At 44.1% G+C, this 12,834-nt stretch overlaps 1 protein-coding gene across 1 annotated transcript in view; it reads left to right on the forward strand.

The window, feature by feature from the left end:
- ZFAT (zinc finger and AT-hook domain containing) overlaps positions 1 to 12,834 on the forward strand; it is an 87,843-nt gene that overhangs the window by 34,730 nt on the left and 40,279 nt on the right. Inside the window, exons 7-8 of the mRNA XM_066623885.1 lie at positions 7,327 to 7,414; positions 9,729 to 9,878. Of these exons, the coding sequence (XP_066479982.1) occupies positions 7,327 to 7,414; positions 9,729 to 9,878 (238 nt within the window). The remainder of the gene's footprint in view (positions 1 to 7,326; positions 7,415 to 9,728; positions 9,879 to 12,834) is intronic.

Below are 12,834 nucleotides of genomic sequence, written 5' to 3' on the forward strand. Positions count from 1 at the left end.
CCAGTGGGGGCTCAAGAACGCAAGACCTCCAACCAAGGAATTCCGAGGAGACATCTGGAAGAGGGGCAGGGTTACTGTGAAGGATTAGCGCAGGGAGTAGTGGGAATATTCTGCTTGAACAGTGAGCAACCAAAACAACCACTGAGAAAATCTCCGGTATTAACAACTGTTAAAGAGACGACTTTGGCTGGGCATTCTCTGTGAATTTTGAGGTTGACAGGCATATTCCAAGTCTGCTTTGTGTCAAGAAAAGCAGCATGTGTGTGTATCTGACAAAAAACATCACTGTTGAAGATCTTGAACTATAGAGGTGACTTTCAAAGCCCAAGAATAAGACTTTTCTCTTGGTTTATTTTTTGTCTTTCATTTTGAAAAATTCTTTTGGTACATTTCTGAAAATAAGTGTATAATCTCAGTGTTTAGGCTGCCCCCATTTCGAACACGCATGATGGGTTAAAAAATGATCAAGTGTCCATTTAAAATACTCTGTTGAAATCCATTTAAAAATCACTAAAGCACATCAGTGATAAGGCGGTTAGAGCAACAGGTAAGATTAAAGTGTTTGGGGCTTTTTATCTTGGAGAGGAGGCAATTAAAGGGACCATAATTGAGATATAAAACTGCATGATGTGGAGAGAGAGAAAAGTTCTCTCACAATAGTAGAACCAGTATTCATCCAATTAAACAAATTAGCATGAGATTTATTTACAAAGTGCATAATTAGTTTGTGGAATTTGTTGCCACAAGGTGTGGTGATGGCCATTAGCTTGGATGACTGTAAAAGGAGATTATACACATTCATGAAGAGTAGATCTATTAAAAGCTACTGCTTCTTGGACCAATCCTATGGGCCATTTAGGCTGCCAGAATGAGCATTCCAGCAGTGTAAACAGCTTTACACCTGTCACAAATGCCACAGTGTGGCCTTGCAGTGGGTTAGGTAGGATTGTGCAGGGAGTTGAGGATTGGGGTTTATGGCAGCTCTGTGCACCCTCCAGGTTCAGTGGCACGGTGCTTCTCACTATCACTTGCAAGGGAGCGGTGGAGGGAGTGAAGTATGTCTTCATAAATGACCTGGAGACAGGGTTGAGCAGTGAAGTGGCTAAGTTTGCAGACGACACCAAACTTTTCCGTGTGGTAAAGACCAGAAGTGATTGTGAGGAGCTCCAGAAGGATCTCTCCAGACTGGCAGAATGGGCAGCAAAATGGCAGATACGCTTCAATGTCAGTAAGTGTAAAGTCATGCACATTGGGGCAAAAAATCAAAACTTTAGATATAGGCTGATGGGTTCTGAGCTGTCTGTGACAGATCAGGAGAGAGATCTTGGGGTGGTGGTGGACAGGTCGATGAAAGTGTCGACCCAATGTGCGGCGGCAGTGAAGAAGGCCAATTGTATGCTTGGGATCATTAGGAAGGGTATTGAGAACAAAACGGCTAGTATTATAATGCCGTTGTACAAATCGATGGTAAGGCCACACCTGGAGTATTGTGTCCAGTTCTGGTGGCCGCATCTCAAAAAAGACATAGTGGAAATGGAAAAGGTGCAAAAGAGAGCGACTAAGATGATTACGGGGCTGGGGCACCTTCCTTATGAGGAAAGGCTACGGCGTTTGGGCCTCTTCAGCCTAGAAAAGAGACGCTTGAGGGGGGACATGATTGAGACATACAAAATTATGCAGGGAATGGACAGAGTGGATAGGGAGATGCTCTTTACACTCTCACATAATACCAGAACCAGGGGACATCCACTAAAATTGAGTGTTGTGGTGTGCTCCCTGGGGCATTTGGTGGGCCGCTGTGAGATACAGGAAGCTGGACTAGATGGGCCTATGGCCTGATCCAGTGGGGCTGTTCTTATGTTCTTATGTCTTTCTTCCCTGCTTGTGGACTTTGCAGCTGGTGGACCACTGAAGGAAAAAGAATGCTGGGCTTAATGGGCCTTTGGTCTGATCCAGGGGGCTGTTTCTTCATACCAGATCACAGCTGAAAGGATCATTCTGAATAGGGTTCAAGCCTTATCTGGCAAATTTCCAAGAGGCAGGAAGTTCCATAGCCATGGCAAAGCCTCCAAGAAGAGCTCTTGCTACATGCCCTTATTTGGTTGATGATGGCATGAAGTGGGTGCTCTTGTTTGTTCTTAAAGTTTGTAATAGAACAGGAGGAGAGAGCAATGCAATGTTTCTGCTGCCTGTTTTTCTGTGTGTTTACATCTTTTGACAGTTGTGGAACAAAAATGCTGTTTACTTATGGACAGTAACTTCGGTGTGGGTTTGTGTAACTTTGTGACAGTTCATCCATGTGGAGACATCTCTTGGGTTCTTTGATGTCTCTCAGCTGAATGTGTGAACATCCTCCATTAAAAAAAGTATTGTGTTCAAGGTAATGTGAAGACATTTGAAAACTGTGCCTCTTGTGTTTGATCTAAGGAATCATTCAAATACAAATCATCTTTTGATGCTTCAGCTATCCATTTGTGTGTTTACGTTGCTTAGTTCTATGCATAGGGCCATAGTTTCCTCTGTTTATTTCAGTTCCAGCTCTTCATAAGTATGTAATGTTTACCTTCCTTTACTGATCTAGCAGCGTCCTTCCTTCATGTATTCCAATCTCCTTTCTTTTCCTCTCCTTGGATTTCCTCATCAATATTCACATTTGGAAGCAGTTTAGGATTTAGGATTTCTCATCATGGAGATCAGAGACTTTTTGATATATTCTTCCTTGATCATTATGTTACACAAAAATTAAAAATAATAAATACTACATACAATTTAAAATATGCATCATGCAGATCAGCTTGTCTTGTAAGGAGCGCTTAATGAGAGGGTTTCTAAGGGCCCAATCCTATCCAATTTTCCAGCGCTGATGCAGCCATGCCAACAGGGTGTGTGCTGCATCCTTCAGTGGGGGAAGAGTCATGGAGGTCTTCTCAAGGCAAGGGGATGTTTGTTCCCTTATCTTGAGGCTGCATTGCAGCTTCATCCGCACTGGGAAATTGAATGGGACTGGACCCCAAATCAGTTTAATAATAATAATAATATACAGTATTTATATACCGCCTTTCTTGGTCTTTATTCAAGACTTTATTCAAGGCGGTTTACACAGGCAGGCTTATTAAATCCACGCAGGGATTTTTACAAATTGAAAGAAGGTTCTCTCTTTCAAGAACCACCACATTCAAGCTGTTACACTCCGATCTGGTTTAACATTCTGGCCTCCATCCTCCCACGCTCCGAGCAGATGGAACAGCTCAGCTGCAGCTTGCCAGCTGCTTCAAGGTCGCACGGTGCCGGTGGCCTCGAACTGGCGACCTTGTGGATGTTAATCTTCAGGCAAATGGAGGCTCTACCCTCTAGACCAGACCTCCTGCCCAGTTTATTAGGACCAGATAGGCCTAAAGTTTTCAGTATTTGGTATGAAAAAAGCAAGCAGTTTTATATCAGATGTGCAGCCTTTGTGTCTGCTCTTGACTATCCTTTCGTACGAGATCCTTTTTTTTTTTTTTGGAGTACATGAATGCATCCATAACCTTTTTGTATTTGGGTTAATGCAAGAAAGTTGCTTGGGGGGGACAGGCAGGTTCAAACTTCAAGCTTCATGTTGCAGAAGGAATTGCAGAATGGAGGATATTTTAAAGATGAGTATTAATCCCAGTTTTTAGATTGCTCTTGGTTAATAATCTTAGCCCTAGAATTCTGTCTCCCACATGTTGAAAATATGTATAATATGTATAATAATAATAATGTATGCCTTTCCAAAGAAGTGCATTTAAATTCATGTATAGCATGCCACCTGGCATACTTAAGACCCCATAATTTGCAGTAAGCTTCTCTTTCTTTCCTTTTGCTTAAAGACTTTAAATTCTGCCACCTCTTTTCCAGACCCACATGTTTTTATCTCTGCACCTCATGTGGCATTTCACTTTTTTCAGAAAGCAAATCTTGGCATTTGCAAAACTGCGGCAGCACGTCTCTTCCAGCCTGTTAGGTTTCCCAGGAGCTTTCATCGAGCTAACACCATATGTTCAAAATTAAGCTAGAGCCTCAAATTCATCCATTTGGTTCAGAAATTATTAGCTCTGGCAATGCAACATACTTAAGGTTCTTAATATTTTGTGAACTGTTGGGTCCCATTGTGCACACGCACACAAGTGTGAATTGAAAGAATACACTTAGGACTTACAGTCCATTTCCACTTTGCTTCCCTTTATTCCCTAACATGACAATGAGATGAAATGGTCCTGAACTCCATCCCTGCATCAGAACTACATAGAGGCTGTTGTGGGGGAGCAGCCAGCCTCTTGTGACCCTCCACTGACCCCAAAGGCACCAAGACTGAACCCTAACAACATTGGTGCCTCCTTCAGTAAGCGGAAGCATGGGGGAGGGAGGAAGAGTCCCAGGCCTGGCTGAGTTGGCAGCAGCAATGTTATGCTAAACTATGTCCAGCTGATTATTGGACCTTACATTGACTATGCAACAGTCAGCTGGTTCAAAAAAAGTCTAGGGTATCTATAAATGCATTATCAAAGCCAAGCAAAACAAACTGAAACATTAACATCTCATCTAGGGCAGTAGTTCCCAAAGTCCTACTTGGACTTGGACTATGGTAAATAGTGACTGTGCAGGATGAGGCCACGACGGTGCTGCAGTGATTGTGGTGCTGCTGGGAGCAACGTAATTTAAAACTTATGGGGGGGGGTCGTACTGGCCTCTGGGAGGGTCCTGGAGGCTTGCAGACCTCTGCTACAGCAAATAGGGGGCTGCAAGCCTCCAAGGCCTTCCTGGAGGCCTCTGTGACCCCCCCCCCCGATAAGTTTAAAATCACCTTTCTCCCATGGCACTGTGATCATTGGGGCACCTATTTATGGTCTTCCGATTCCCCTGGTGGGTCATGACCCACCAGTTTGGGAACCACTGATTTAGGGCTTCATCCTACCCTGTCCTGCAACTACTTACCATAGTCCAAAACTCTGAGTAAGACTTTGGGAACCACTGCCCTAGAAGACACGTTCATGTTTCAATAATTATTTAGTAGTCCCTCAAAAAAAAACTGTTTGTTCTTGCCAACTACAGAACTCTAATTGGGATGCAGTTCTTCATTCTTGTATATCTCCTTTCTTGACGGGAAGGAGGTTGGAGCAGAACTTCTGAAGACCTTGGAGTGGGGGTCATGGAGGGCAAGCTGCTCCCTCTAATATGTTGAACCCCTGCTAATTAGGTAAGAGGCACTTCAAGTGGGTGCTCCTCTTTTTAGCAGGGGGAGAGTAACTGGCCCACCTCACCCCAGCAGTGTCTTTTCTAGTGGCTGTCTGCTGGTGTTCTTTTTGCATCTTTTTAGATTGTGAGCCCTTTTGGGACAGGGAGCCATTAGTTGTTTGATTTTTCTCTGTAAACCGCTTTGTGAACTTTTAGTTGAAAAACGGTATATAAATACTGTTAATAATAATAATAATAATAACAACAACCCTTTTATGAAGCACCATATGTTCTCCTGATCTTTATTACCTGTTGCTGGGTAAGCTGCCCCTAGTCTTGGTACTCCTTTATTAAACTTTAGCTACTTCCTTATTCACACAACGTGTGTTGCTCGATCATGGCAATGAGCACATAGTAGTCAGATTGTGTCAATCTATGGTGGATTCACCTAGCCCAGGTAGATTATTTTGATAAGCTTAGTGCAAGATAACTACAACCGTGTCAGATTGCGTGGAGACTATGTCTCCTTTGGAATGGTATTTTCCCTGATACAGTCACCAACTGATGTTTATAGCAAGGCAGCATGACACCTTCAAGTCTGTGTCATTGTGGCAAAGACAGAATACACCCTACCCCAGTTTCTTGTTATATATATGTTTTCCTTTCATTTCAGTCTTGCTTTTCTACATAAAAGATCCACAGATCAGCCCAGGAACATGAGTATTAATACAAACACCAAATCCTATTATAAAAACCTGAGCAGCAGATAAGATTATGCTCCAAATATACCTCTGAATACAAATGTTTTCAAGTCCATCTGAAAGAGGAACCTGTTGGAACTTACCAGAGAAGAAACTTCATAATAGTGGCCCCACTACTGAGAAGGCCCTGCCTTTGTACCTGCCAATTGTATTTCCAGTGAAGACAGATCAGAAAGAAAATCCTTCAAGGCAGATCCAAGGCTCAGGTGGATTCAGGTGGGCAAGGGTGTTAAGATGGCCCTGGCTGTTGATCACAGGGAAGCTGCCACCTGCACAGATGTGGAAACAGGAAGTTGCTGGCATGAGATACTCCTGTTCTTCACAGCTCCTTTTCAGCTAGTAATTAACCAGGCTGTGTTGCTAACTGCTGGTGATCAGTGATATCCCAGCTGGGATATCTGCTCCCATGCAGCAGAATGAGGTGATGGAGTGAACTGCCGACTCAATCTTATTGAAGAACAATAGCAGAATGTGCGTTCCGCCAACGTAACCTTTACACTTGTCACAGACACAACTAGGGCAGTGTGTACAGTCTGGCCACTGCCCCAAGCGGCAAGAGCCAGTTCTGCATGCCAACTGACCCCCTTCTCAGGACTGATCTACCTTCACAGATCAATGCACCAGTAATCAAGCTGGTGCAGGTCCAAGTTGACCCATAGTGACTGTTGAGGCTTACCCCAGGGCAAGGGAACAAATGTTCCCATATTCCAAGGAGACCTCCAGCAGCCAAAACTCCCCCTCTGGATGCAGTGGAAGTTGTGCTGGCACCCCTGTATCGCCAATTGGGAAGCTGGGTAGGATTGGGCTGCCTGCCAACTCAGGCTACAGTTGGGAAATTATCTTTTGAATGCTACAGAAGAAACCCATTTTGCAACCTGACAGCTAGTGTGTTGGAAAACTATTTTAGCCCTGCCCTTTCTCTTCTGTACTAGTTTCCCATTTAATTTTTTTTGGGGTGGGGGGGTGGGGGTTGATATGCCAAAGAACATTCAAAAGTATCTCAACCTTCAGTCTGAAATCCATGTTGGCACCTCATTCCCACTCTGTCGATCCTGTTTTAGGAAGAACTTGTAGACATCTCTGTTCTATCTTGGGTAGTTAGCTACATCATAAGTATATTTTAATGCTGTATTTTTCCCCAGTGTACTATAATCCAAAGCTCCCAATGATTCCAAAATCAATAACTTGGTAACAAAGCCTAATTTTTGCATTTCCTTTGGTATATCTCATCATGGTAACTGTTCTTGCTTTTTATAATGGCATCTGAGCCTTCTAGTTATTACCTTCTTGGGAGCCATATATTATTCAGCCTGTAATGAGTTTAGCAATCAGCTCAACAAACTGATAATCTTTTCTTTTTCATTTAAAGGACAAAAAGAGTTATTCCTGCCCTGTGTGTGAGAAATCATTTTCTGAAGACCGACTTATAAAATCACACATAAAGACAAACCACCCAGGTAAGATAAGCCATGCTAACTGTGTTAAATGTAGTATAATAGTGAAGGAGTAGAAGAGGCAGAGTAATTGAATGTTATTGTGTTGTAAGTGCTCTTCAGTATATATAGAAAAGAGGTGAAAGATTAGGGTTGCCATCTTGTTTTTGGCCCAGCTCCTGTGCATCCTGATGTCTAGAAAAGAGGGAGGTGAAATTTTCTGTAACATGGGGACAAGCAATGGGGAAATTGTCACTTACTAAATACGTTAATGTCAGGGTCAAAATCATGGATGGCCACACTTGAATCAGGATGGACTGGGACTGAATAGTCATGCACCTGTTTTGCATGCAGGAGGTCCTAGGTTTAGAATTTTAATCAGCTCTGCTCTCAGAGGGGGACCTCTGCCTGGAACTCTGGAGAACCATTTCTCGTCATTGTAGGCTAATTTACCAGATGGATCAATGATCTGTTTCCGTGTGAGTTGGTTTCACATGTGTAAAGAACCAAGAATGTGTGCTCTTTAGCTCAGGGTTCCTGAGATCAGAAGCCTGAGCTAGTAACTGGAGAAGCTAGACCAGCCATTTTCAACCACTGTGCCATGGCACACTGGTGTGCCGCAAATGGTCCCCGGATGTGCCGTGGGAATTTGGGAGAGGGTCATTTATTAATTAACAGCATAGATCATTAACAGCATAGTGTGCCTTGTCAATGGTCAAAAAACTGCTGGTGTGCCTTGACCATTTTAGTGCCTTGCCAGTGTGCCATGAGATGAAAAAGGTTGAAAATTGCTGAACTAGACACTGGAACAGGATGAAGATGCTGCTATGTTAGAATTTGTACCAAGCCTGTAGTACCTGCAAATCTCAGGAGCTGACATTGCATACCCATTTTTCCTTCTGTACCTGAAGGGGACTCCAAGACATGAGCACAAATAGTCTGCATCCAGCTTGTGAAATTTCCAATTCAAATCCAAAGTCCTTGCCATGGTTTTATATGCTGGGCAGCGCAGTCCTAACTTGCTCTGGAACAGTGCAAGTATCTAGTGCAAGGTTTGGGCTGCAGCCAGGGGCAAGGGGAATCGCTTCCCCTTATCCCGGGGAGAGCCACTGCAGTCCCAGTGGGGCTACTCAGATCCGCTCCAGAGGTGGCGCAAATTCAAGCAGCCCAGGACTTACGCAGGCTGCCCAGGAATGGGGTTAGGATCCAGCATAACTACCGGATTCTAGCTCTGCCTCCCACTCCCCGCCCACCCACCCTGGGAATGCCCACCGCCCGCTCCCCTGCCCTGAAATGCCTTCCTCCTCCCTGCCCTCCCCATGCGCCCCCGACCCCTGCATCGGCCGAGCTCAGCTGACGCAAACCTACCTATCCCCAAGGCCTGCGGAGGTGCAGAGAGGCTGGCACAAGTCCATGCGCTGGCCTAACTCCCTTTAGAGTGGCGCAAAAGTGCTTTACGGCATTTTCACGACACTCCCAGGCTGTCACAAGGGACTTGCACCAACCCAGCATCGAGTCTGGATTGGGCCCTTAGCCCCCTACATAATCCATTCGACACATGCATTCTTTGCAAGATATGTGACTGTGTTGATGATTACACGTGCCTGAGATTGAACAATACAGGGCGCAACCCTAACCCCTTATGTCAGCACTGACATAAGGGCAATGCAGCTCCGAGGTAAGGGAACAAACGTTCCTTTACTTTGAGGAGGCTTCCATGAGTGACACCCAACTGCAGGATGCAGCACATGTCTCATTGGCACCACTATGCCAGTGCTGGAAAGCACTGACATAAGGGGTTAGGACTGCGCCCTCAGTCTTATAAGGTCATTATGTCTGGCTGTTATAATTTCACATCTGGCTTCCAAGGCCTTTTGCAGTTACGCCGTGTGCCTGGATGTATCTGCCTCCTCTGAAAAATCCCGGTTGAAAATTTAAACAAATGTTATATGCATCTCGGAGGGTATTGAAGCTCATAAATATTTGGTTAGCGAAGCTGCCTTGTTAGGTATTGGCCGCCTGAGACAGCTTCCTGCCGGAAAATGGTTTCTGCACCAGTGGCGCAATCAGACTCTAATTTGTCACTAAAATAGGAAGGTGCACAGTGGAGGTGCACAGTGCACAAAAACAATGACCAATATTGGAAATGTCATAAATGAATAAGGCTGCTTCCTTAGACTCTGAAATCTAGGCAACAGGGGAATGAGCAGCAGGAAAGCTACTTAGAAGATTCAGCAAGGGGCAATCTCAATATTTTCTGTTTTATTATTCTTGGCCCATGTTCCAGAAGGCTAGAGCCTGTTGTCTTATTATGGATTTCTTCCTTTATTTTTTCCAGAGGTTTCTATGAACACCATCTCCGAGATTGTTGGCAGGAGGGTTCAGCTGAAAGGCCTGATAGGGAAGCGAGCAGTGAAATGCCCCTACTGCAATTTTTATTTCATGAAGAATGGATCAGACCTTCAGCGCCATATCTGGGCTCACGAAGGTAACAAAGGACAGAAGGAGCTCCTGTCTTCGGGCACGTTCATGCCTCTGTTAATCACTAGAGCCAATACTGTGGCTATTGTTGTTGGAAAGCCAGAGGCTTGCCATGCTGGCAATTCACGTTGCAGACTGATTCTTTGGGAGGTCTGCTGCTGCCCAAGTGCCCAATAACCTTTACTCATCCAATCTGTTTTATTTATTTGAACACTTGTATTCTCCTTTTCCTGTTTCAGAACTGCTCAAGGTGGCTTACAGAATTAAAACAATTAAGCAAAAGAATTTGAAAAATATGCAAGCAGATAAAAGGAAGCGATAGAGAATCACTGTATAAGCAAAATGAAGTTTTAAGCTGTACAGTGGTCAAAAACTTATTGGAAATGGGAACACTCCAGTTTGCAGTGGACACTGGCAAAGATGGAGGGAGGATGTCCCCTCCAGGGACAGAGTTTCATATTCCTGGGGCACCCCAGAAACAATCCCCTTGTCCATCCCTGCCAACCATACCTAAAAGGCAGTGAGATGCGCAGAAGGGCCTTGCTAGGGTACCTTAATGGCAGGATTCCATAAAAGCAGTCACCGTGGTTGCTCTGGCAATAGCCCCTCCCAGCCCTGGTAAGTGAAGTGAATGAGCTGATGATAATGACACTCAGACTGGCTTTAAAGTATATTTTTTTCCTTTACTCATTAGCAAAATGCTAAAGATGCAGAAGCTGGCTAAGTCACTTTGAAGGAGAGTGGGGACAGAGGCCAGTTATCTTTTGCTAATGGAGCTAGCCAAATTCCAGACTAAAAGAGGAGGGGGCATGTCCTCTGATCCGAAAAGCTTGCAGACTGGAGAGATAAGAAAAAGGGGCAGTAAAAAGATAAGAAAAGGGGCAGTAAAAATCACATAGGGCAGGGCTGAATATCTCTCCCCATTTCTTTGATGGGCTTGTAGCTGCTAATCATAGACAAATATTTTCTATTGGAAAAATAGAGCAACAGCTGAGAAATGGTAACTGTGCTTATGCCATCATTGAGCATATTAGAAACATGGCTGCAATCCTACATATACATTCCTGGGAGTAAGCTCAGCTGAATACAGTGGGACTTAGTTCTGAGTAAACGTTCTTGGGATTGTACTATTAGAAGGATAACCCATTCAGTGTGAAGTTCTACTGCACGTTCAGCAGGCACAGAGCTTACACTTTGAGCCCCATTGCTAACTTTATGTGTTTCATTTCTAGTTTGTTGAGTCCGTAAATTGACGTGTTAGTAACTCACAGTGTGATTTTTTCTCTCTCCTTTGTTGTAGTGCTTTTAAAGCAGACCAAAGGCACACTTTCAGCTTTTGCAAGTTTTGCAAGACTGCTAAGTCTTATTTTGAAATTAAAGCAGAGTAGAGTTTGTATATTCCGCTGTTCTAGCTCTAAACTACATGTTGTGTGATTTTCTGCCTCAGCAGATAAATAATTATTCAGTAATTAATATTATGCATCCCTTTTGTTTTTTGAATTAATGAATTGCAGTTGGCCTAATGAGTGTGCTTTCCTAACACGTATCTATTTGCAAAAGGAGAAATGAAATTATTACAATTATCTAAGCAATGCCTACAGTTACCTCTGAATAATCATAAATCTCCACAATTATACCTCACAAAAAAAATGAAATTAAAATGCTGCTGTTACCTAGTTGTTCTTTTGAGATGTTATCAACCCCAAAGGTACACTGTGCAAACTCTGCACCCAGAATCCAGTTATTCCCATCAGCAAGCAAAAGATTTACATATCTCTATCTGCATAATTCATTCTGGTTTCAAATTTTCAAAGCTTTTTGAGGCATTTTGGAAAGACCTGAAGTGGGAGGACAAGGCATTTTGGAAAGACTTGCCGAAGTTAGGAAGAGGGCAGCCCAATTAAAATGGCCGTGGCGGCATCAGGTGCAGTGATGCCAAAATGGTAACTGCTGTGTCCAGCTGGGGCCTTCAGAGGCCTCCTTGGGAAGGGGGCTGTCATTCAGTCTGCACCAGCTGTTTTGCTGGCACAGACAGGAGGGGCTTTTCAGCTTGACACTTAGCATAGGGTACTCTGTCGGTCGCACCCCCATCCCACCCCAGTTCCTCTCCTTGCTCCAGAACACTTCCTCTCCCACCCAGAAACCCTGCACCGCCACCCAGCGGTGTGCCTTACCACAGGTGCTCCCCCAGCATTGGCCTCCTGGCGCTGGGTCCAGCACCAGCACACCTTGCTCTCCCTGTGCTGTAAACACGCTTTATGACATGTTTACGGCACCCAGAACTGGCACTGGAGGTCAGCACCAGCTCTGGGAGAGTATAAGATTGGGCCCATAGACAAGAAAGACAGAAAACAGAATAAGTAATACCAAAAAAAAAAAAAAAAAAAGTAGGAAAACAAGCCCACCATAAGATGCAGCATGCACCTCCATAGCACAGCTGCATTGGTGCAAGTGGCAGGGGGATGATAGGATTGGGGCATGATTCAAGAAAAACTTCTATGGATTGTAACTGAAACTAGGTACAAATCAGTAGGCAGTTATTTTCATTTACTTAAAAATCAGTGCATATTGAACATGCTCCTGATTCATAGTGGGTCACATGAAAATCTCAGGGTTACATTAGGTGAGAAATCTCTGTCATCCTCCTAAATTATAGTTGTTCTTTGACACATGACCCAACTTGGTAAAAAGGTGCAGTCACAGACTTTGGCATTAACAGGAACCCAATTCTTCTGCTGCTTCTTTATCACGTGGAGAACACTGAATAATTACAAAGTTTTCTCACCTTGACTCAGCTAGCACCAAGCATTGGCCTCAGCTGGCAACAATCATTTGCAGCTTGCGGGAGGGGAAGTCAAGGACCCTATGGTAAGGGATCATAGTTCAGAAGTAGGAAATCTGCCTTGCTTGGAGAATGCCCTGGGTTCAGAGCCTGTCATTTCTCATTAGGGCTGTGAAAGGCA

This window comes from Tiliqua scincoides, chromosome 4 (assembly GCF_035046505.1).
Source record: "Tiliqua scincoides isolate rTilSci1 chromosome 4, rTilSci1.hap2, whole genome shotgun sequence".
NCBI lineage: Eukaryota > Metazoa > Chordata > Lepidosauria > Squamata > Scincidae > Tiliqua > Tiliqua scincoides.